Source organism: Pyxicephalus adspersus, chromosome W, assembly GCF_032062135.1.
Source record: "Pyxicephalus adspersus chromosome W, UCB_Pads_2.0, whole genome shotgun sequence".
NCBI lineage: Eukaryota > Metazoa > Chordata > Amphibia > Anura > Pyxicephalidae > Pyxicephalus > Pyxicephalus adspersus.
The window spans coordinates 2675442-2701929 of NC_092870.1; the positions used below are offsets into that span (position 1 = coordinate 2675442).

Genomic DNA, 26488 nt, shown 5'->3' on the forward strand with positions numbered 1-26488 from the left:
AAAGAGCTGAGATCGCCCCTTTCGCCTGTGGGTCTCGAACGCTCGAAGACCGACAATGTTCCAGGGGAGGAGGGGATCCTCAGTCGGGTCTGAATGAAGTGAATAACTTGCATTAGTCGGAAAGTCTCTGAGGATGAGAGTGGGTACTTCTCCCTGAGGGTCTCTAAATTTCAAATTCCAAAGAGGCCCAGAAAGTGGAGGATTCTATAAAGGTCATGGTCTACCCACCATTGAAATTGTTGCGAGTCTTCTAATCCCGGTGGGAACACTGGGTTCCCAATGATAGTGAAGAGTGGGGAGTGTGTGGATTCTAGACCACTCATCTTTCACACCCATACTTAGAGGGAGTGCTGCAAAATTGGGTTGGTAATGTGCAGGCGGGAGGGGATCCACAGAAAAGTTTCCACCAATACTGGTAATATTTCCCCCACCTCCATGGAGACCCACTGTGGCAAACTAGGCCGTACATGGTAAGCTGTCAGGGGGGCAAGTTGTTCTGCAGCTGTAAGATGGGAGATAAAGTACCGATGGTCCCCCCTGACCCCGCGGTCTATAAAGAGTCTGCCGGGATATGCAAGGTTTGCGTGAGTCCCAGATAAAGGTCAGCATCCTTTTTTGTAGTGTGTTAATGATAGTGGGGAATTTGATTGGCAACACCCTCATGGGATACTGCAGTTTTGGCAACCATGTCATTTTTATTGACGCTATACGCCCCAGACAGGATATTTAATACCTCTTCCAGGACTCAAGCAGAGGGGTCAAGTGGAGGACAAACTCTGGAATGTTAACGGCATACATAGTATGATAGGAAGGGGTAATATACACTCCCACATAACGCAGAAGGCGTTCCTCCCATTTAAATGGAAAGGAGGCTTGGATGGCAGACAGTGTTGCAACCGATAAGGTAAAGTTTAGTATTAGGCCAGAAAACTTTTTACATTTTTGGAGAAGAGACATAAGGCTAGGCTGGGAAACCAGAAGGTTGGATAGGCATAATAGCACATCATCAGCAAGGAGACTGAGTTTATGGGAAATACCACCTTTCTCGATACCTGTAATGTCTGGATGGTCTCTAATTGCCTGTGCTCCAGTGAGCCAGAGACCCAACTGCAGAAATGAGGGTCAAAGCCCCATCGCCCTAGGAGGTGAGTGATGTATGGCAACAAAACAGAGTTGAAGGGCTTTTTAATATCTAAGCTAAGGAGGAAAGCTGGTACCTTCTTAGTGTGAGGATAATACGCAAGATGCAGGATTCTGCGAATATTGTAGCCTGCCTCCCTTTTGGGGATAAAGCTCGTTTGATCAAGACCGATCAGCTGAGTTATGCCCCATGTAAACGTGTGGTCAGGATAGATGCCAATAGCTTAACATCTAAATTTAGTAATAGTAAGGAGCTGAGGAATTTTGCCGATTCCTGTAGTTAATTATTTTTGTAGATGATTGAATTATGTTGAAACTAGTTGTACTCTTCTTATCAGTAAACCAGCGTCTGCTCCCCCCTTTTGCCTTCAAACTCTTCCTGTCCTCCCTATGGCCATATATCTGTTACTTTGACAAAAATATATTGTTCTAGGAGAACCACAAGGACATCTGTTATGTCTGCCAATTGCCTGTAGTCATGTGATCATGCCTTTGAACTGTTATATAAACTGTCTGCAAACAAAGTTTTGAGAATGCATTAAATTGCGTGTGTTACATCCTTCCAGCGCTGTAAACAGAAGCTATTGGAAAAAGAGGGAAATATTGGTCTGGGATCAATAGAAGATCGCCTTAACAGTAATGAAATCGAGTGATAGTTGGACCACAAGGTGGAATCTGGGTCCGGCTTGGGCAGCATGCATATCGCTGATTACAGCGAACTTGCTCCCAAGGCTCCCCCTTTCAGGAATGGAAGAATGCTGTGACTAATAGCATTGAGGCCTTCCTGGCCCTCTTCAAGAGCACCTTTTTTCAAAAGGCTCGTTCCACCTCAGCGGCTGGCGCACTCCTTTGTCTCATTTAAGGGTAGCTCACTGCAGGATAGTTTGCAGTCAAATTTCGAACCCTGGCAGCTGAGCTCACCTGGAACAATGAGGCGCTCCATGGTACCTTGTGGCAAAGCCTGCCAGACTGCATCAAGAATGAGCTGGTTTGTTGAGAAATTCCCTCCTCTTTGGATGACCTGACCTCCCTGGCCATGCAGTTTGATATCTGTTTTCAAGATTGTTTCCAGGGGAGATCTTGCTCGCGTAAGGGTCACTTTCCCCGATTAGCACCATCCTTTCAGCGGCCTCTGGAACCTCCAGCCCCTCCCGTTTCTCCTCCTTCAGAAGAACCCATACAACAGGGTCAATCAAGTCTGTCTTCAGAAGAAAGGGCGGGCGCTTAACTACAGGAAGGAACTCTAGGCTTGTTAACAGAGGCCAGGACTACAGCGCCTAGCATGCTCTAAGAGGGGCATGCTAGGTCACTCTTCTCTCCTCTCCACTCAGCTTCCCTCTATAGCTATCCAGCTTTGCCACAACAATTCCACACTTGCCATTCATGGGAGCAGCTCTCACACCCTCACACAGAAAGACAGACAGACACAAAGAGACATACACCACAGACACAAAGAGAGAGAGAGAGAGAGAAGAAAGCAAGCCAAGCAGCACAGAAAAGTTGTGTTGCTATCAGCAAAATCTCTGTCAGGAGTGGGAAATGCAGGCACGCCTTGGCCTTATATAGGCCAATGGCTGCCTGTGTGGCATGCAGTGACAGACAGCCAGCTGTCTGCCACAACAAAGATGGAGGGGGCATCCCTGCTCTCATTGGAGGGCACTGTGCATCATGGGGGAGGTGCCCAGTGTTTGAGTGCATTGTGGGAGTGCCGAATTCGGGTAGTCGAATGCAGCAAAATTCAGGTCGGGTCGACCCGAATTCGAACAGCCATATTCCCGGTCGAACATAAGGACGACCCGAATTCGAACAACAACACTAATTTCTGTAAAAAAAAATACAGATATTTAATTTTGATACCACTTCCAATCGATCAAAATGAGCAGAAAATGTCTGTATTTCTGTAAAAAAAATGGATATTTAATTCTCATACCACTTGCTATCTATCAAAAATGCCATAAAAATGTCTGTATTTCTGTAAAAAAAATAAAGATATTTAATTCTGATACCACTTGCAATCTATCAAAATAAACAAAAAATTCTGTATTTCTATAAAAAATGCAGATATTTAATTCTTATACCACTTGCAATCTATCAAAATAAACAAAAACATTTCTGTATTTCTGTAAAAAAAATACAGATATTTAATTTTGATACCATTAACAATCTATCAAAATAGGCAGAAAAGTTCTGTATTTTTGTAAAAAAAAAAAAAATACAAATATTTATTTCTGATACCACTTGCAATCTATTAAAATAAACAAAAACATTTCTGTATTTTTTTCTGTAAAAAAATACAGATATTTAATTCTGATACCACTTGCTATCTATCAACATAAACAGAAAGCTTTCTGTATTTCTGTAAAAAAATAGAGATATTTAATTTTGATACCATTAACAATCTATCAAAATAAACAGAGAAATGTCTGTATTTCTGTGAAAAAATACAGCTATTTAATTTTGAAACCACTTGCAATCTATCAAAATCGTCAGAAAATGTCTCTATCTCTGTAAAAAAACATAAAGATATTTATTTGTGATACCACTTGCAATCCATCAAAATAAACAGAAAAATGTCTGTATTTCTGTGAAAAAAATACAGATATTTAATTCTCATACCACTTGCTATCAAAAATGACATAAAAATGTCTGTATTTCTGTAAGAAAAAGTAAAGATATTTAATTCTGATACCACTTGCAATCTATCAAAATAACCAAAAAAATTCTGTATTTCTGTAAAAAAATACAGATATTTAATTCTGATTCCACTTGCAATCTATCCAAAAAGAAACATTTCTGTATTTCTGTAAATAAAAATAAAGATATTTAATTCTGATACCTTTTGCAATCTCTCAAAAAACATAAAAATGTTTGTATTTCTGTAAAAAATACAGATACTTAATTCTGATACCACTTGCATTCTATCAAAATAAAGAAAAAAAATTCTGTATTTCTGTAAAAAAAAATACAGATATTTCATTCTGATATCACTTGCTATCAAAAAAGCCATAAAAATGTCTGTATTTCTGTAAAAAAAATACAGATATTTAATTCTGATACCACTTGCAATTTATCAAAATAAACAGAAACATTTCTGTATTTCTGTGAAAAAAATACAGATATTTAATTCTACCACTTGCAGTCTATCAAAATAAATTTAAATTTTCTATAAAAAAATACAGATATTTAATTCTGATACCACTTGCAATTTATCAAAATAAACAGAAAAATTTCTGTGTTTCTGTAAAATATATACAGATGTTTAATTCTACCACTTACAATCTATCAAAATAAATATAAAAAATGTTGTATTGTGTGAAAAAATAAAGATATTTAATTCTGATACCTCTTGCAATCTATAAAAATAAAAAGAAAAATGTCTGTATTTCTGTAAAAAATAAATACAGATATTTAATTCTGATACCACTTGCAATCTATCAAAATAAACAGAAAAAGTTCTGCATTTCCTTAACAAAAATACAGATATTTAATTAGAGAGAGAGAGGCAGAGAGAGAGAGAGAGAGGGAGAGCGATAGAGACAGACAGAGAGAGAGAGGCAGAGAGGCAGAGAGAGAGAGGCAGAGAGAGAGGCAGAGAGAGAGAGAGAGAGAGGCAGAGAGAGAGAGAGAGACAGAGACAACTTTTTTTTCTAATTTTGGTTCTGTACATTACCACAATTAATTTTAAATGAAACAACTCAAATGCAGAAGAGCTGCAGACTTTCAGCTTTAAATCAGTGGGTTGAACAAAAATATTGCATAAAAATGTGAGGAACTAATGCCTTTTATTAACAAAATCACTTAATTGCAGGGGCTCAAAAGTAATTAGACAATTGACTCAAAGTCCATTTCATGGGCTGGTGTGGGCAATTCCTTCGTTATGTCATTATCAATTAAGCAGATAAAAGGCCTGGAGTTGATTTGGGGGGGAGGGGAGCTTGTATGCGGAAGATTTTGCTGTGAACAGACAACATGCGGTCAAAGGAGCTCTCCATGCTGGTTAAACAAGCCATCTTTAAGCTGCAAAAACAGACAAAACCCATCCGAGAAATTGCTACAATATTAGGAGTGGCAAAATGCACAGTTTGGCACATCATGAGAAAGAAACAAAGCACTGGTGAACTTGATGGACTTATGTCTTTTTTTCAACCTAACCTACTATGTACCTCCACAACGCCAAAAGACCTGGACGTCCACGGAAGACAACAGTGGTGGATGATCGCAGAATCATTTCCAAGGTGAAGAGAAACCCCTTCACAACACCCAACCAAGTGAACAACACTCTCCAGGAAGTAGGCATATCGATATCCAAGTCTACCATAAAGAGAAGACTACATAAAAGTAAATACAGAGGGTGCACTGCAAGGTGCAGGCCACTCATAAACCTCAAGAATAGAAAGGCTAGATTAGACTTTGCTCAAAAATATCTAAAAAAGCCAGCACAGTTCTGGAAAAAAAAAAAAAACATTCTTTGGGCAGATGAAACCAAGATCAACCTTTACCAGAATGATGGCAAGAAAACATTATGGAGACGTCGTGGAACAGATCATGATCCAAAGCACACCACATCATCTGTAAAACATGGCAGAGGCAGTGTGATGGCTTGGGCATCCATGGCTGCCAGTGGCACTGGGACACTAGTGCTTATCGATGATGTGACACAGGACAGAAGCAGCCAAATTATTTTGAGGTGTTCAGAGACATACCGTTTGCTCAAATCCAGCTAAATGCAGCCAAATTGATTGGGAGGCGTTTCATAATACAGATGAACAATGACCCAAAACATACATACAGGGTCGAGGCAGGAGCTGAACAGAGGAAACGCTGGATTAACCACCTGGGCGTTTCACTGATGTCTAGATTTCTGTACCAAAAGTGGTACACCGTTTTTCATGAAAAATTTTTTTTTTTAAATTGTAGACCTGTAACTTACTGAAATATGTCCGAACAAGGGTCTAGTAGATATCACGAGTATAAAAAAAGTTTGAAACACACGATCATGTAAAAAAAAAAAAAAATTACTTTTAATATAATTTAAATTAAAAAAAAAACACAAAAAAATCAGCTTAAAACAAGAATACATAAAAAAAAAATCAAAAATACTGAAAATGCAATAATTTGGTATACTATATAGTAATATATTTTTCTAAAACTCCTCCCTAGTGTGGTAAATTTTAAAACAGAGTCCAACCTATAGACAAAACCACATAAATATATGTTGTATTGGATTGAATACAGGACTTTGTATTGAATCCAATACAAAATATTTGAATTTCCCGCTACGACCCCCATCGACGGGCGCACACACACACACACATATACACACACACACACACACACACACACACATCAAGATTTATTTGTATTTGACTCAAAACAGCTTTTTTGTATTGAGCTCAATACAAAGGTATTTGAATTTCCCACCCCCCCCTCCCGCACCGACGTGTGCAGCGACGTCACCGGGACACCCCGGAGATCGTCACTGCACTCGACGGGAGAAGAAGGAAGGAAGAAGACGTGTCCGGAGGAGCTGCGGGGACAAGGTAAGTAAATTCTTTCAGTTGCAATATAACGTTTGTTTAACCACCTGAGAAAAGTTCGGGTTTAACACTTTTTGCAGGTGTTTTTACCCCAAACCAAGGTCGGGTTTACCGGCCAGGTGGTTAAGCACCAGGTGAACAGGAACTAGCTCAACAGAACTAAGGGCTTGGCTCAATGGAGACACGTTGCACGAATGCTGAGTGCTGTGTCTGAGCTAGCTAAATAGCCAGGGATGGTTAAGAGGCTATTTCCTGATTGGCCAGTGAGTTGGACGAAGCTCATAAATCTGGGGAATGAAGACACGCCCATAGTCAGAACTGCCCACATGCGCAGGAGAGAGATGCCTGTGCTTTAGAGGGGAAGAGGCAAGTGTGACAATTCATTTGTTTTACATCATTTTATGGTTTGTGGTGTTTTGCCCGATTGCTACAGTACAGATTTTACTCCCTATAGTTTGTGCTGCTTTATTTCATCTTCCTAAATGGGCTGTGCTGTTTTTGTACCCTATCCCTCCACAACCTGTGCTGTTTTATTCTGTAGAATACTATTCCTGTATTTCACACACTGGGGCTATTAGCACTGTCTAATTGCATTGCATGCTTTCCTGCCCATGTAGTCACAGCATGCACACAGCTCTTTGTAGGGAAGCGTAGAGCAAACTTAGAAGAGGGCATTCACAACCGAGTATATTTTGTGGAAAGCCAAACCTTGTCACCTGGGGGAAAACTGTGGGGCAGGATTTCTCTTCTTGTCAGCCCATTTCCTTTAGCGTGCATAGGAGCGTAGCAAGGCCTCTTGGGCCTTTTTCCTAACCTGCTGGATATGATCATTGGTAGCGGCAGCAGCAGGAACATCTGACAAGGAAGGGACAGGGGAAGGAAGCTTGGGATGAAGACCAGAGGCAATGAGAAAGTGAATCAGACACATGTCACACACACGGAGAGACAGGACCACTAGGGGGGGGGGGCTTTGGCTTGCACTGAGGTTGTGTGAACCCTGAGAAGGGCCAAGGCGCGGAGTCTAAGCAGTAACCAGGCCTTCCCCAGAGAGTATTATGGTGAGGATTTTGAGTCGCTGGTTACTGCCAGGTTGCAGTCCTTGGGCACAGCAAGGTGGGCAAAACACTGTACCAAATCACAAAGCAGAAGGATAGTCGAGGAAGGCTGGGGACCAGGCCGGCAGCAAGCGAGGTCAGGTCACACGCCAGGGGTCAATTGCCAGGGATCCAGGAGACAGACACTAGTGACACAGGGGCCACTGCGGGTACAGGGAACACAGGAGACACTAGAAGCAACAGGAGGCACAGGTGACTCGGGGCTATCGACAGACTGACAGGAACACTGGAACAGCACAGGGAAGTTGGCTGGGAACCAACGGACTGGACAACGAGGGGTTAACGCAGGAGCTGGGCACAGGAAAACTTAATTAAGCACCAGGTGAACAGGAACTAGCTCAACAGAATTAGGGGCTCGGCCCAATGGGGACACGTTGCATGAACGAGTGCTGTGTGTGAGCTAGCTAAATAGCAAGGGCTGGTCAAGAGGCTATTTTCTAATTGGCCAGCGGATTGAATGGAATTGATAAAGCCTGAAAACAGAGGCACGCCCAGCGTCAGAACTGCCCATATGCGCAGGAGAGAGGCGTCTGCGCTTTAGTGAGGAAGAGGTAAGTGTGACAGCACGATTGTTGTGGACAAGTTCAGCCCACAGCAGGAATTCAGACCAGTCATCCTGCTAGGAGTTGGTATAGAAACGCAGATATTGTTCAAGTGATTGATTGATTGATTCTCTCAGTTTGCCCATTTGACTGAGGGTTATAGGCGGAGGAGAAGCCCAACTCGACCTCAGAGAGCTCTCCAGAAGCAGGAAGTAAATTGCCCGATCTGAGACAATGTGGGATGGCAAACCGTGTAGACGAACAAAAGATCTTGGCATTTTTGAAAATATCGATCAAACACAACCTAAATCATGGAGAAACCATTAGAGGATATGTACGTGGCACCTTTGTGTCGGGCTCATTCGGAACATATAGCCACAAAGTCTACCACATTTCTAAAGTTTTCCTTTGCCCGTGATGCCCAGCAAACTTAGAGGCATGACACCATTGAAGGACCAAAGCGCGCTGGCTCTTTTGAACAAAGTACTTTCCTGGAGGAACTCGATCTAGCCGGACTGGGGCCGTGGGCACAATTCTAGCCAGGTCTATGATGAAGACTGGTTCCAATTCAGGATCCTCTTTCTCAAAGGAACGAGAAAGGACATCTGCTTTTACATTTTTGGAACCCATTCGATAAGTTTGAATGAAGTTGAATCTGGAGAAAAGGAGTGTCCAGAGGGCTTATCGGGGCAGGTAAGCGCGGGTCCTGAGCTTGCTAGAAGCATTCTTTTGAAAACAAATGGAACCAACCCCCAACTGAAGAAGCGTCCACTTCCAAGAAGAAAGGCTGTGAGATGTCTGGGCGAACCAAAGCAGGGGCAGATGCAAAGGCTTTTTTAAGTAGTTGAAAGGCTTGGAAAGCCTCAGGTGACCAGACTTTACAATGTTCCCCATCTTGGACATAGATGTAATGGGTGCAACTAATGAGGAATAGTCTTAGATGAACTGCCGGTACTAGTTGGCGAAACCAAGAAACCTCTGGATATGCTTTGGACTGAAGGGTTTGGGCTAGTCAAGCACGGACGAAAATTTGGCAGGATCCATCCACAAACCCTCAGAAGAAACTATGTACCCCAGGAATGGCACTTCAGGACCCTCAAAGAGTCATTTCTCAGCCTAAGCGTAATGTCTGTTATGCCAAAGTCACGGCAAAACGGTTTTGACATGGTCACGATGAGTTAGCAGATCCTTAGAGTACACCAGAATATCATCAAGTAGACAATTCAGAGGCCGAACGGCATAACCAGATATTTATAATGGCCATCCCGGGTATTGAAAGCAGTCTTCCATTCATCACCTTTGTGGATGCAAATTAAAAAATTGTAGGCACCCTGTAAATCTAGCTTGTTAAAGACTGATGCTCCTTGGAGACAATCAAACAACTCAGAGATCAGAGGCAAAGGATACTTGTTTTCTTTGGTGATCTTGTTTAGGCCTCTGTAATCAATGCAAGGATGCAGAGAACCATCCTTTTTCTATACAAAGAAGAACCCAGCCCCCGCTGGGGAAAAGGACTTACAGATGAAGCCCCTCTCCAAATTCTCTTGGATGTATTCAGATATGGCTTTAGTTTCCAGAATAGAGAGAGGATAAACTCTGCTGTGAGGGGGGGTGAAGAACCAGGGAGGAGGTCAATAGTACAATCATAAGGATGATGTAGTGGTAAAGTCCTCAGCCTGTTTTTTGCTAAAAACATCCACAAATTCCCAGTATGGGCATGTGGCTGAGGAGCAAACTTGCTGGACAGGAAGGAGTCTAGGAAAAACACTCCTGAAAGCATGTACTACTCCATGAGAGTATGTCTCCAGTGCTCCACCCAATAACAGGGCATGTTTTCACAACCATGGCAACCCCAACAAAACTGGAGGAATTACCTTGGGAATAACCTAGAAAGAAATGGTCTTAGTGTGCAAAGCCCCAAATTTCATGGAGAGTGGCACGGTGTAGGATACAGCCGGGCAGGACTGTGCCATTTACCTTGGAGACCACCAAAGGTTTAGATGAAAGGTTTAGGTGCACCACAGGGATGTTATAATCAGACACCAGTTGTTGATTTAGAATGTTTCCAGCGGTGTCAGAGTCTTGAGCCCAGAAATGGTGATCATTGCACGAGATCCGCACAGGAAAGGTTATCCTAAAAGGTGGAGACGAAGTAGGTTTACCTAGGAAGCCCTCTCCCAATTTCCCTTGGCACTAGCATTTGGGGCCTTCAGTGGGCAGTTATACTTGTGATGGCCCTCCTCAGCGCAGTACATAGAGAGGTTCTAATGTCTGCGGCAAGCACCTTCCTCAGCAGCAAGTTGAGCATGATCCACTTGCAGGGGCTCCACTGCAAGAGAAGGGGGATTCTGGAAAGTTGGAGGCAACTTAATGGGACCCCGGACCCTCTGGGTTTCCCAAGCTCGCTCCTGGAAGCGAATATCTACCCTGACACAGAGGGACTCCTGATCACAGAGGGATCACCAGATCAATTGTGGAGGGAAGAACACGGCCAGCAAGTTTGACCTTTTTATATGGTCTGCAAAGCTCTGCCAGAACACTGCCACCAGAGCATCATTGTTCAAATTTAATCAGTAGCCAGGGTTTGGAATCTCACAGCATACTGGCCAACAGTGAGGAAGGCTTGACATAGGCCAAGGATTTCTGAGGCTGCAGAAGAGGCTCAGCCAGGTTCATCAAAGACCTTGCGGAAGGTCTGTAGAAATGTATTAAAATCTCCCTTTTCCCCAGAGGGGGCCTCCTCTCACAACAAGGATATGAAAAATGCCACCTTGGTTCGTTCTGTAAGAAAGTTCGAGGGCTGCAATTCAAACTGAATTTGACATGGAATAATAAATCCTCAATAGAACATGGGGTCACCGGAGTAGCGAGGAGGCATGGGGATCCGAAGGGTGGCGATGAGGCTAGGACTGAAGCTGGAACCGGAGTCACAGGAACTAAAGCTGAAGTCACAGGAGCAGTAGCAGAGGTAGGAACCTGACTGATGGCGAACTAGAGCTTATTACACCTCCAGGAAAAGTCCACAACTTTGATTTGTAGAGACTTCTGTTGTTGTACCTGCCACAGCAGGTCCTGTGCAAACAGAGGCAGGTGACTTCTGACAGATAGGAATCAGGCCAGGTGCCAGAATGTGAGACAGGAGCATGGTCAAACAAGCCAGAGGTCAGGGTAGGTGATGAACAGGTATAGTCAAGGGTCAAATCCAGTGTCAGTACACAAGAAAGACAGCAACTGGAGACACAGACAGGAGGATCTGGAACCTGGGAACAGACCCTAAGGGAATTTCTTGACCAGGCAACTTCTTGTTGCTATTCACTTCCTTATAAAGAATGAACTGATTTCAGCTATTTACATAGGCCTAAACGCTTACAATGCCTGACCCGAGGATCCACCTGATGATAAATCCCTGAGTACTCTTGCAGGCGAGACCTCACTTTTGCCAGCAGACTAGATCATCCACCCACGTTCTTGTTTATAGATATAAATACTGTGGGATCGCCCCTAGCAACGGGGTCAGAGTATAGCAGTAATCAGACAGCAGGCATCAAAATGCAGTTGAACACAGGCTCCGGCCTGTGTGTTTATTAGCACGACAAAAAACAAATGGCTCGTCTAATCAACTAAATGCACTCACTTTTGGTGGTCCCTCTCTGACTACCACAAAGTTACAGTTATGTCCAAGAAACAATACGGCAGTCCTTCAAGGCAAACAAACATGAACAAGAGCTCTATTCCCTTCCAACACCGGGAATCAATTGTGCTTTCTCTCCCTCTGTCTCTGACAGATCACTTCCTCCCTCTTGCACCTGAGCGCAGGTGAATATATCCCAATCAGGGTTGGGCCAAGGAATCAACCCTTCACATTCCTTGGCCGGCTCCAGGGTCCTAAAGAACCCGGTTTCTTTGTAAAACCTATACAGAAACAACCACTCTCTTTCCCTGGAGCCATGAACACTTTCTTGACATTTCATACTAGGCGCCACATACCTGCCCTCCAACACTATTCCTGTCATTTTTTTTTAGCACATTGCCCCTGATTCATCAAGCAGAATCGGATTATCGCTCGCGCATTCGTATTCACGATCCGAAATCGTACGCCATCGCGCTATTCAGCAACTGAAAAAGCTCGCGGCTGATGGCAGGAATCCGGCTGGCAGTGAGGCGAGTGTACGCGCACACTCGAGTCCGGACCGCGGTAAACCGCGATCGATGGCCGCGCGTACTTTCACGCTTCCAGCGAGCGCGGATTTTATTGATGAATCAGGGGCATTGTGTCACCCCCCCTCCTCCCTGTTCAACCCTGTGGGGTTGGACACATTTTCCCCATACAATGGAGTCCAGGATAGGGCATCTGCATTTTCCCGGTCTAAACTCTGTAAGTTGCCTTTGAAGACCTTTCGGTCTTTCCTTTTCTAGGCAAACACAAAACAAAGACCCGATGTTCTGGACCAATTTGTCTCTGGTAACTCTAAGCACCTTCTGCAAAGCGTCTTTTTACGTCTTGTTTCTTTAGATTTTCCTTTGTCCTTCCCAGTTCTTGCTTTGTCTTTACTACTTGGTTGACAACTCTTTCTTGGATCTGGTTTCGTCCACATTTTCCCTTTTTTGTGCATCACCTCTCCTCCTGCATTTTCACCTTCAGTAGCATCAGCACCTATGCAATTCTCAGCAGGTCTCAACATTGTATTCCTACTTGTGAATGTTTTATCGCATTCTATTAAAGTCTATTAAACTCCTTCCGCACCTTTTTGGTAGCAGAGATATTTTCATGGGATTCAGACTCTGATACAGGAACATCTTCAGAACCCACCTCAGCTGAAACAGGATCCCATACTTTAGCTTGGACTTCAGTTAGAGGAAACTTTTACCTAGCCAACACAGGAACACATTCATCAGCCTGCACCTCAGATGATATGGGGACACATTCTTCAGCCTGTAACTCAGGCAGAATGGGAGCAGTCTCCTGAGCTTGCAATTCAGACAACACAAAAATACTTTCTATAATCTTTACTGCACATGAGACAGGGACACTTATTTCAGCTGGCCCCACCAGAGTCCACTGTAGTTAGGACATCAACTTTAGATTCCTCTGCCAGAAGAGAAACCAAAGTAGATACAATAGTAATTTCTTCTACTACTTCTGTCTTACCACTGTCTAAAGTTTCTTTAACCACTTTGACCGCAGCAGAACTTTGTAAATCTTCACCTGATTTATTAAAAGCTGCATCTGAAACTAGATTGGGATTTTTCTATTTTTCGCTGATATGGAGTAACATTCTGTCTCTTGATCATTAACAGTATCTGTTTGCTCCAGGGTAGGCACACAAGATGTTTCCTTAGATTTAACTTGAATAGTTGTAATACATTCAGTTACTTTCTCAGTAACAGTAACAATAACTTCCTCAGTGTGCTCTTCTACTATCTTGATGGCATCCTTTTGCTCCTCCACAAGTTTAGCAACTACATCTTTAGTCAAAGTAATAGTGTACTGCTGTGTTTGTTTCCTGTAAAACATCTTCAACATCGTTATGCGGTGTCATTTTTAAATTTTAAGAGATGGCTGGCTCAGGTGGTACTAGGGCTACCCATGGCTCCAGAGTGTCCCTCCAAATTCCGTGCTGCCAGCTGTTGCACACCCTCATGTAGCACTTTCCGATTCTCTGCTACAGCCTGAGAGACCTCCGCCAGTTGTGCCACCAGCAAATGATTTGTCTCCTGCTGTGCTGTATAAGTCTCTCTTTGAGCATCATTAGCTTGCTGCTGTGCAGCATTAGCAATCACTAGCTGCTTCAGGACCTCTTCCATTTTCAGACAGAACACTGGTTCTTTAAATCTCAACGTGTACTGAACACTACTATCTCAACTTCTGGGCTGCCCGTGCTGCCAACTTCACTGCTCTGTCCGCATCCTCCACGATATGTGGGATCGCCTCTAGCAACAAGGTCAGTATAGCAGTATAGCAGTAATCAGACAGCAGTCTTCAAAATGCAGTTGAACATAGGCTCCGGCCTGTGTGTTTATTAGCAGTACAAAAAACAAATGGCTCGTCTGAGCAACTAAATGCACTCACGTTTGGTGGTCCCTCTCTGACTACCACAAAGTTACAGTGGGGTGTAATAAATTGATTAAGAAATGACCATCCCAAAAAAAAAAAAATAAATAAAACAAACTTCACGGAATGCGCACGTCCCAATTACAGGCGAATTCGTAGCAGCTGTGCACATAAATATGTGCATATATAAGGGTGTTGTGTTGGTGTGTGTGTGTTGGTTCATTAATGTGATCTCCTTTACAATCTGCCAGGATCTTTAACCTTGGGTGATCCAACAGACCTACATTCAACAAGTAAATTGTGATTTTTTTTTTTTTTTTTATAGCATTTCCTTTCTATGAATTGTTGAAAGGTCAAAAACGGTACAATTGTCTTACTAAAACTCAGGTGTTTGATGTGATCTAACTACAGGCTTGAGCTGCGTGTGTTACGTTCTCTCCCAGCGTCGCTGTAAACAGAACCCATCAGAGAGACAATTTGATCGGGGATCAATAGGAGATCGCCTTAACAAAGACTTCAAAGGAAAGCGCGCAGCCTTCTCTAACTCTTGTTTTTTTCACTGTTCATACATATACATGCACATATTTAGATTTGGCCAAGCATTGCTTATGCAGCCTGAAAAGCATGAAAAATACAATACAGCACCATCTAGTTGCCAACAAAACATGATTGACCTTAAGTAATAATAAATAAATGCTTACCACATCCTAATAATTCAATCTATTCTGTAACTGGATGATAACATCCCTTTGATGGGGGCCTCTGGAATGTCACATCACAGACTTCTGTACATTCGTGGATGATTTTGCTTCTGGTTAAAGGAGGAATCCACCTTTATGTGCTTCCACTATCAAGCTGATGTGATGAAGTAAATATATAGTGGACCAAGGTCTAAAATGGCATTTAAACTGCATAAACACTCTGAAAAAGCAATAAAATATGTTTTGCACAAAGTATATTTGTCCCTGGAAGTTTTATATACTAATACTATTGGAATCATGTAAACACTCAATTAATGTATATAATCCAGTATTTAACAGTGCTTGACCCCGCTTGTGAGCATGTCAATAAATGTGGTTTGATGTTGTGCTTGGCAACCTGGACATCACCATCAGGTGTGTTAGAATGAGTATGCAACTAAGCTGAACAGCTAATTGAAAACCTGTTTGGACAGCAAGTGGCAGTGTGCTTGTATACAATAGTGCTAAGATCTAGCACTATTGTAAAAGAGGAGTTGTGTAGAACAGTGGCAGCAAATCAACATGAGTGAAGTATAATAAAGGAAAACCACAGCTTATTCAGCAAATGTCAGACTATTAAACAAAATACAATAAGTAAAAACCATAACAATTTATTTATAAACAGAATAATTACACGATACATTCAAATACCAAATATGTGACAATGTGACTTTGAGAATGTGACAATGTGACTTTGAGAATGGGACAAAGGCAACGAGGGGGGTCAAGTACCAGTTTGGAGTGGAAACCATGCATACATTTGTACTAATTAATCACGGATAAAATGGCAAAACCTTTATTAACAATGACTACATATACATTGTAAGAAAACAGGTAACTGCTAACCAATAGAGACCATCATTTTAAAACAGGCACAAAAACATTGCAGCAACAGATGAAGCTAACAATAATGAAGAATACAAAAAGTCACATCAATGCATACCATACAAGTAAACTTACTTGATTAATCCCAAATGCATGTAAATACATGCATATGTATTTACATACATTTAAATCTATTTTTACATACACACAAGTGAAATCACTAAATATTCCTTGATACATGTATTATGTACATGTACAGAACCACCTCAATCACGCAGCCGAAAATTAATCACCTTAATTGGCAAATTCTCAACCCCACTGCTTATCAATGCTGTAAACCAGCAGGCGAGCGCACCAGCACTCGCCATCAGATCTCATTATTATGTCTTGCCCCGCGGGTTGTATATGGGCCAGGCGCACTTTCGCTTGATAAATCAGTGTTTATGTCTCTGTCTTTCTCTGCATCTCTCTTGGTCGCTCACTCTTTTTGCCTTTTTTTTTTTTTGTGTGTGTGTGTGTCTGTCTTTCTCTCTGTCTCTCTCCCTCTCTGTCTCTATGAGTCTCTCTCTTTCACTTCCTGTCTGTGTTTCTCACTCTGTCTCTCCCTCTCTTTCCATCTGTGTGTGTCTCTGTATCTGTCTATCTCTCTTGTGTGTGTCCCGCTTTCTCTCTGTCTTTCTTTCTCTTTATCTCTCTTTGTTTGTCTCCCTCTCGGTCTCTCTTTGTATCTTTGTGTGTGTGTATCTCTCTTTCTGCGTGTCGCTCTCATTCTTTCTGTCTCTCTCTCTCTCTCTCTCTGTCCGTCTCTGTATCCCTGTGTCTCTCTCCCTCTCTCGTCTTTCTTTCTTTGTCTCTCTCTCTCTTTTTGTGTGTGTCTCTCTCTTTCTCTGTCACTGTTTGTGTCTCTTTGTGTGTATTTCCCCCTCTCTCTCTATCTCTCGGACTTCCTCTCCCTCTCTGTGTTTGTGTGTCTCTCTCAATCTGTGTGTGTTTGTGTCTCCCTCTCTCTGTCTCTCTCTTTGTCTGTGTGTGTCTCTATCGCACTCTCTCTGTGTCTCTGTTGGTGTGTGTGTGTCTCTTTGTGTGTGTTTCCCTCTCTCTCTCTCTGTGTTTGTATCTTTCTTTCTCTCTCTGTATCTCTCAATCTGTGGGGGGGTGTGTGTGTCTCTCTCTCTGTCCCTTTCTCAGTCTGTCTCTTCCTCCCTGTCTCCGTCTCTCCCTGTGTCTCCCCCTCTCTCCCTCTGTGTGTGTCTCCCTCTGTGTGTGTGTCTCTCTCTCTCTCTGACTCTCTCTGTCTTTCCCTGTCTCTCTCTTTGTGTGTGTTTCTTTGTGTGTCTCTCTCTCCCTGTCTTTTTCTGTCTCTCTCTCAATCTCTCTGTCTCTGTCTGTGTGTGTCTCTCTCTATCCCTCTTTGTGTGTCTCTCCCTGTGTGTATGTCTCTCTCTGCGTCTCTCACTCTCTCTCTGTGCCTTTCTTTTTCTGTTTCTCTCTCGGTCTCTTTCCCTGTCTCTCTCTCCTTGTGTGTGTGCGTCACTTTGAGTCTCTCTCTCTGTGTGTGTGTCTCTGTGTGTGTGACCCTCTCTCTCTGACTTTCTCTCCCTCTCTGTGTTTGTGTCTCCTTCTCTGTCTCTCACTCTCTGACTCTCTCTTTGTTTGTGTGTGTCTCTCTTGCACTCTCTCTCTGTCTCTATTGTTGTGTGTGTCTCTGTGTGTTTTCCTCTCTCTCTCACTTTCTCTCCCTCTCTGTGTTTGTGTGTCTCTCTCAATCTGTGTGTGTTTGTGTCTCTCTGTCTCCCTCTCTCTTTCCCACCTTCTGTGTTTGTGTCTCTCTCTCTCTTTCTCTCTGTGTGTCTCACCATGTCTCTCTCTCTGTCTCTGTGTGTCTCTCTCTATGTCTCTTTCACGCTCTCTCTCTCTCCCTCTCTCTTTTGCTGTGTGTCAGTCTGTCTGTCTCTCTCCATCTGTCTCTCTCTCTTTCACTCCCTCTCCCTCTCTGTTTCTCTCTCTCTGTGTGTGTGACCCTCTCTCTCTCTCTGTATCTCTGACTTTCTCTCCCTCTTTGTGTCTCTCTCTCAATCTCTGTGTGTTTGTGTCTCCTTCTCTCTCTCTCTCTGACTCTCTCTTTGTTTGTGTGTGTCTCTCTCGCACTCTCTCTCTGTCTCTATTGTTGTGTGTGTCTCTGTGTGTGTGTGTTTTCCTCTCTCTCTGTCTCTCACTTTTTCTCCCTCTCTGTGTTGTGTGTCTCTCTCAATCTGTGTGTGTTTGTGTCTCTCTCCCTCTCACCCTCTATGTGTTTGTGTGTCTCTCTCTCACACCCTCTCTATCTGTCTCTCTCTCTCTCTGTGTGTCTCACCATGTCTCTGTGTGTGTGTGTGTCTCTCTCTCTCTGTCTCTTTCACTCTCTCTGTCTGTCTCCCTCTCTCTTTTGCTGTGTGTCTGTCTGTGTCTCTCCCCATCTGTATCTCTCTCTCTTTCTCTCTGTGTGTGTGTGTGTGTGTGTCTCCCTGTGTCTTTCCCTCCCTCTCCATCTCTCTCTTTTGCTCTGTGTGTGTGTCTCTTTCTTTTTCTGTGTCTCTCTGTCCCTATCTCTTTCGCTCTCTGTGTGTCTCTTTCTCTTTGCGTCTGTGTCTCTTTCTCTTCGTGTCTGTCTCTGTCTGTGTGCCTCTCTCTCTCTCTGTATCTCTCTGACGCTGTCTCTTTCTCTGTCTCCCAATCTCTCCATTTGTATCTGTGTGTGTGTCTTCCTCTCTCTCGCTTTGTGTGTCTCTTTTTCTGTCCCTCTCTGTGTCTCTTTCTCTCCCCCTTTATCTCTCTGTCTTTCTCTGTGTGTGTGTGTGTCTCTCACTCTGTGTTTCTCTCTCTCTCTATGTCTCTCTCTCACTGTCTCTCTATCTTTTGCCGTGTGTGTGTGTCTGTCACGAATAACAGGGAGGGGAGGGAAACAGAAAGGTTTTACTCACTACTAGGCCTCAAATGACTAGAGAAAAGGGAATGGTCACCCCTTGCAGACACCCTAACCTAGCCCTAACTCCTAACCGTACGAGTATCCCCTGATGGTGGGAATACTCATACACAGGAGCCTAGTCCCTACTAGCCCTGTATAGCCCTAGGAGTAGTGTCTGGTTTGAGACTACTGGTTCCTTCCCCTTGAAGGACCCAGTGTCTCCCTGAGGCCTAGTAAACAACTAAATAACCACAAAAGACCAAAAGTAAAGCAACTTGTCTTATTAGCAGATATAAACAGAAACTCAGGATGGCACAACACTCCAGCTCTTCACAACCCAGCAATAAATATCAACCACATAACATGAAGTGTGAGGCCAGACTAAACGGAGGAACAGTAATGACCACCAGCTGCACCTGATAAAAGGGGAGTGGTCAATACAAAGAACAACTCAGAAACAAGTAAAAACAAAGAGACTGTCAGATAACCTCACATGCAGCTTGTCTGACAGATCCTCAAACTTCAGTCACGGAAGGGACCGTGACAGTGTATCTCTGCCTCTCTCTCTCTGCCTCTCTTTCTCTTTGCCTCTCTCTTTCTCTGCCCCTCCCTCTCTCTCACTTTCGCTCTGTCTATCTTTGTGTCTTACTCTCTCTGTGAGTCTCTCTTTCTCTTTCCGGAGGGAAAGTGTCTGTGTGTGTACGTGTCTCTCTCTCTATCTCTCTGTGCCTCTCCCTCTCTCTCTCTTTTTGTGTGCGTGTCTCTCTCTCTCCCTCCCTGTGTGCGTGTCTCTCTCTCCCTCCCTGTGTCTCCTTCACTCTCTGTCTCTATGTGTGTGTGTGTGCGTGTGTCTCTTTTTCTTTCCCTCTCTGTCTGTGTGTGTGTGTGTCCCTCTCTCTCTGTGCCTCTCCCTTTCTCTTTCTGTATCTGTGTGTGTGTGTGTGTGTGTGTGTCTCTCTCTCTCTCTATAGATCTGTCTTTCTCAATCTCTCTCTGTGTTTGTGTCTCTGTCTCTCTCTTTCCCTCTGTGTGTGTGTCTCTCTCTCACCCTCTGTGTGTGTGTCTCTCTCTCTCTCTCTCTTTGTGCATCTCCTCTTTCTTTCTGTGTTTGTGAGAGAGAGAGAGTGTGTGTGTCTCAATCTGTGTGTGTTTGTGTCTCTCTCTATCTCTCACACACTCTCTCTGTCTCTCTCTTTCTCTCTGTCTATGTCTCTTTGTGTGTGTGTCTCTCCATCTCTCTCTGTATCTCTATTTATCTCTGTGTGTCTCTGTGTATCCGTGTGTATCTCTCTCTCTATGTCTCTATGTGTGGGTCTCTCTCTCTCTCTCTGTGTATGTATCTCTGTGTGTGTCTCTCTCTGCCTCTCTCTCTCTCTCTGCCTCTCTCTCTCTCTGCCTCCCTCTCTGTGTGTGTCTCTATTTATCTCTGTGTGTCTCTGTGTATCCGTGTGTATCTCTCTCTCTGTCTCTCTGTGTCTCTGTGTGTGGGTCTCTCTCTCTCTCTCTCTGTGTGTGTGTGTGTATGTATATCTGTGTGTGTCTGTGTGTATGTATCTCTGTGTGTCTCTCTCTCTCTCTCTGTATCTCTCTCTATGTGTGTGTCACTGTGTGTGTGTCTACCTCTCCCTCTCCCTATGTGTCTCACTCTGTCTCTCTCTCTCTCTGTCTGTGTGTCTATCTCCCTCTCTCTCTCTCTGCCGATCCATGCAAGAAAGCCCATGTGCACTGCTAATGCATGTATGGAAGTGGTTCTGATGCTTCTAATAGGCTTAGCACCTGGGACAGCTCCTCTCCGCAGCATCCTCCCCTCGGCCTTTGCTTGTAGCCAGAAAATCAGTTCTCCTTTGTTATAATTAGGAGGGGGCAGCAGCAACACTGCTGGAAAAGGGGTTTATACTGTCTTCTATGACATCAGAATTCCAATGTGCCCAGAGATTTTTCTCCCCCTATCTCTCTCCCTCCTCTCCTATATTTCCTGCCTCCTTTGCTTGCTCCCTTCACTCCCTCCATTTATCTATAGGTACCCTCCTTCCATCTCTTCCCCTCTCTTCTGTGACTCCCTCCCTTCTTCATCCCTCTAGTAGACGAGGAAAACGGAGTAAATAGGGACCGAAAAAAGGCAGCATCCATCCGCTCCGAGGGCCGATGTTTGGATTCTAATAGTCGCACAGGAAAAAGTGTCTGTTGACTTTCTTATCTGCCTTCCATCACGATTTGGGGAGGGCATAGGGACCCCCTTCCTTTTCATTTCGGCATTTGGATTTGGCATTTTTCGCTTTTTATTGAGGGGGTTGCAGGAATTTAAGACCTCCCCCACCCCTGTCCCTTTCCCCCCCTCCGTCCAAAACCCCCTCTCCACTCCATGGTCCAGGTGGAAATGTTGAGTCTTGGGAAAGAGAGCTGCATTGGAGCAATTATCTCAGCCTTGGCTACCATCTCGCTAGTCTGTTCTGCACAAAGGTAAGGTGATTGGGATAGGTGGGAGGGGAGCTGCAAATAAAGGCAATGGTGTGCACTGGGTGAACAGGCATTTGGACACAGGAAAATAGTGATGGAGCAAATGGCCAGTTAAAAATGAGCTAGTTGGTTGATGGAGGGATGCTGATATAGAGATGTAAATGGTGGTGCTTTGTTCAGGGTATACTAGAGGAGAGAGGTAGAAATAGTTACATGAGAAGAGTTGCATAGGGAATGCATAAAGGAAGATAGAAGGGATTTGATAGCATAAGGTAGAAGAGGAACATCAGCTATGGCTATTTATAAATGTATAAAAGAAAAGGGCAAGCTGAAATGCAGAAGGGGAACAGTCAACAGAAGGTACATATAAATGTGCATATAAATAAAGGTACATATAAAAGGTGGGGGAAAAGTGTAGAAAATGGTGGCTGTTGTGGCTGCAAGCATTCTCAAATATATTCCATAGGAATAAAAGGACAGGTGTGGCACAAGGTGTTAATGGAACCACTAAGATCTGTAAAGGTTCTTCTAGGTCAAAGAGCAGCAAATTTTCGGCTATATTAGTAATATAATCTATGGGTGGAAATATCCTGATTTTGAATGGACTCTGTATGTGGAAGTTGTTGACCATGTATTGAGGGAAACATGGATTTCCTATAAACACAAACACTTGAAAAATTGGTTTGGTTTGTGACAAAATATATGCCACAAAACCATGAACTGGTCATATATTACGATTAGTTACATAATACAATTAGAGATGACTGCCAGTGCTTTTAGCGTATTGGTTACTATGCTAATATCTCAAAGGCCCATGACCATGCACCCCCTGTAGGATAGATACGAGCCAACATGGCTATTGATTTGGGGGCCTTTGAACATTAGGATAACAAGTGGCCAAAAAAAAGTGTTCCATCCTCTCAAATGACACCAGCTCTGAGCATACAGACTTTTTCTGCAGATTTCTGCCATGTGGGGTATGTTGGATTTTGGAAATGTTTTTGTAAACTTACAATTCCAACAGCTGATTAAAATGGTATCCCTTTTAAAGAAAAATATAAACAAGAAAAGTAACCATTGTAAATAAAACACACTCTTTCTTTCCCTAAAAAAAAAAAAACTAATTTGAGATATAGAAGTCCTAATAGTAAGGTCCTACACAAAAATGTCCAGGACTAAAAGAGGTGATGGGTTCCAATTAATTGGCAATTATTCATGTCCAATCATTCAACAGGATGTTGACTTAATAGGCCTAATGATACACTTTCATCTGTGAAGCTGGGTGATCCAGCAAACCTGGAATGGATTTCCTAAAAGTCATTTGCTATTAGCAAGGGAATCTAAATAGGGGGATGGGTAGTTAGTAGGATTCCACTAATTAATCACCAAGGATAGTATTTTAGGTTGCCTAGCATGGAAGAGATAATTATGTGATCAAGTGGAGGGATAGACAGGCTTTTATAGGCAGAATTTTTTAAAATGTAAAAAATAATTTTTTAATTTTATGTAATATATTCCTATACCATACATTGATCAACTAGCTAATGATATACAAACAATCAAAGTCTGTGATTACATACACTTATTTTCACATTTTAAGTAAAATATTAACTTCAGTTTTTTTAAAAGGTCTCAAGTGCCGACGCGTTTCGCCCTTAGGCATTCTTCAGGGGAGGATTGAGATTGAAGTTTAACTTGAATATTGAAGCTGTATCACATAGAATGATACAGAGGGGAAGGATAGCACAACTGGGGGAAAGGAAAAGAACATTGAGTTCTAGTTTCAAAGATACAATCATGTGAATAGTAGTACATGTGATTCAAAAAATGTATCAAGTTTGAAAATGGTTACCTACATTTATATAGTCACAGTGATACAGAGTTGATAAAAACATCTGCGAGACTTCCACGCCAAATGATCCCAATGAGGGAAAAAGGGGGAGATTATGTATGGTAACTATAGAAAGATAATCTGGATATCAGGGGTCATTTGAATATCGGTAATATTGGTTCATTATAAGGGTATAAAGAAAAAGGGGAAACAAACAGGTAAAAAAATCGTAAAAAAGTAAGAGAATGAAGGTACTTTAGTGAAGAAAATCCACCGTACTTACTATAATGTTATCAGCAACACAAAGCAGACAATATGGATGAAATTGAATAAAGGATTTGAAATAACTGGACTTGAAAATATTCTATTGAAAAAAAAAGAGGGGGGGGGGGGGATTTAGGTAGTGAAAAGTAGATAAAAAAATTTAAAATATATATATAATGTCAGCCATTAGGAGGGGAGAAAATAATTTTATTGACTTGCTTTAGCTGAAATATGGCAGCATATGGAAATATATGGTATAATGAAAAGGTAAAAATGAATAAGATAAAAGTTCTAATGTGCATAGGAGTGATAGAGCTCACTGGTATCCATGGTAAATACAAGAAGGTTTACAATATTTAATTACATTTAGCTCAAGGTATATTTTAGGGTGTTAAAGGAGTGAGGGAATAGGTTTGCACTGCACAATATCACTGGGAAAAAAATTAAATAAATAAACGAAAGTGGTGGTTTGGATGTTAAAATAAATAAATAAATTAAAATAGTAGTGGGAGTTCAGGTATGCTTACCTGTCAGCCCAAGTGCTGATTATTGAGTTACTGGATTACCATGGGGGTCTGGATATGAAAAATATAGGCGAAAATTCATAAGGATTAACAATACCTCCAAAGAGTATTTACTTAAGATTAGAAAGGAGAAGTAAGTATGTACCCAGAAACATACATTTTGTCTGATTGAATCCAATGTGAAGAATGTGTGAAGTTTGGGTAAAAGCTGGGTGAATCTTGAGTGCAAACATTTAAAAATACATCCCAAAATGTAGCACTGTAATATGCTGCCTTCTGGGTTTTGTTTTCATAGACAAATTGATACAAGTAAATACCCTTTTTATATTTCACAGATAACATGTTATTTAATCTTTGCATATTTCTCTTTTACAACTGAATAAATCCAAGAATTACGTGTCTGTCACCATACACAAGTCAAGAGGGATTCTGGCAAGGGAAAAAACTGGGGACCTGCAGATACTTTTGTTTTGACAGAGCAGAGCCATCAATACGTAGCCTGTTGACACCTGACCATCATGTATTGCTTGTTGGAAGTCCCATTCCAAAACCTTGACCATTAATGTGATATGGTGACCTAGCAAAGTCATTGATATGAGGTTGTTTCCTTACTAGAGAATATCCTCCACTGTTCTGAGAGGACATTGCCAAGATTTTGGAGGGTGTCTGTGGGAATTTATGCCCATTTATGAGGTCAGGTACCGGTGTTGGATAGGAAGACCTGGCAATATACCCCAAAGGTGTTCAGTAGGGTTGAGGTCAGGACTTTGTGTAGGACTCTGAGTTCCTCTACATCAGTGGTGCCCAACCTTTTTTTATCTGTGGGCCGTTGTTGACATTGAGAAAAGATTTGCGAGCCACAATGCAAACAAACATTGAAGATGTATGTTTAATACTAAAACAGTTTAAATTTAAAATTAAAATAAGTGTTTCTAGTTACCGTAATGTACATGCTCGAAATAAAAGAAATGACAAATCAAGAATTTCTGCACCATTTTATGTTCATTTTATTAATGCAACATTTTGCTAATGAAAGATACAAAACTAAATCTATCATACAGTGTTGGCAGGTTATATATTGCTCCCCACTCACAATTTCTGTACCTAAGAGCAGAAACTACACCATACAATGCGTCCTGTTAGGTATAGGGGGCCGCTAACCTTCTTTGTACCCAAAATCTCCTAAATGGATATTTCAGAGAAATGCAATTCATGTCACAGATAGCCAATGGGGACATGTCCTTACTACTACATCTTCAGGTCCCTACATCTCCCTGTTCCACTGTTCCAGAGAAATTAGCGTTCACAGAAGCTAAGTGGTGTTGATTTTTTGGAATATTTTTCTGCATAAATATGGAAATTATATCCCCTATCAATGCATATAGATATTCAATAAAAGAAGGTTCATGCACAAATATTAGCTAGTCACTCAAACAGTTTAATTAAGAAACCAAGGTGAAACAAAGTACACAGCAATATTGTCAGATATCTAAACATAGGAACTTCAATCAATAATATATACAGTACATTGAAATAAGGTTATTAGTAGTAAACCCCTGTAATAATCTCATAATGCTTGGTACAGTAATTACAAAATGGCAAAGTAATGCAGTAATACTATAGACACAATCAGGAATATCTTATAGCTACCTGCTAAGAGGTTAATGGGTACCTCAGGAGCCTACTTCCTTCAGAAGAGGACTCCATACCAGCTTACCTAAGGAGACCCTCAGGAGACAAGGAGAGACATCAAGCAAGAGAGCCAGCAAGCAAAAGACCTAAATTCTCTCAGTTCCTCTTTTTACATAGTTAATTCCCATTAGGTATCCCTGAGGCTCTTGGATTGGTTACTGGATGTGATCTGTAAGATGACTATTGGTTACTGCAACTTCAGGAATTTACTAGGCCTCCTAGCTAAGTTGATATGGGAAGCTGCAGGTAAAGCCAGGCGGGGTCATCTAATTTTAGTTGTCACCAAAAGGTCTGGATGGGCCATCAACCCAGCCCATCTGTTCAAGTATGCCCCCATCTTCTGCTGACTCAGGCTTGAAAGATTTATTGCCCTTTGAAGGCCCTACTGGTGATCTGTTTGTTAAGGAAAATAGGTATTTTTTCCTGGCATCTGTTTTATCATCTGTTTGTTACTTCTGTGAAGTCCTGGACTTGGAGACCCCCTAGGAGGCCAGTACAAAGATAAAACAGGTTTCATGTTTACCCACAACATTCCTGCACCTATACACATACATTACATATACATATATATCTATCCACAAATAAACAATCTTGAGGTGCAACAGTGGCCAGTTAGATGTGACAGGATGGTACAGTATGATAGGTATAGTTCTTCTTATCTTGTGATGGTGCCGCAGCAATACAATTTTAGGGGGAGTTAGCCACAAGAGTCCCCCACCTATCCCACATTTTAATACACCTTAATATCCCTTAATTTAATATCCCTTTTAGTACATTTCCCTTTTTCTGCTGTTAAAGAGAAAGTAGGGTTCACAGAAGGTAAGT

General features: G+C 42.3%; 1 protein-coding gene and 1 long non-coding RNA gene across 3 annotated transcripts in view; one reads left to right on the forward strand and one right to left on the reverse strand.

Annotated features, from left to right (window-relative positions):
- Positions 1-26488, reverse strand: part of LOC140342784 (uncharacterized) — an 830340-nt gene that overhangs the window by 291434 nt on the left and 512418 nt on the right. The gene's annotated exons all lie outside the window — the stretch shown is intronic.
- LOC140342826 (gamma-aminobutyric acid receptor subunit beta-4-like) overlaps positions 20981-26488 on the forward strand; it is a 235062-nt gene continuing 229554 nt past the window's right edge. For both annotated transcript variants that reach the window (XM_072429188.1, XM_072429189.1), the window contains exon 1: positions 20981-21355. In XM_072429188.1, the coding sequence (XP_072285289.1) occupies positions 21258-21355 (98 nt within the window). In that variant the 5' untranslated portion in view covers positions 20981-21257. The remainder of the gene's footprint in view (positions 21356-26488) is intronic.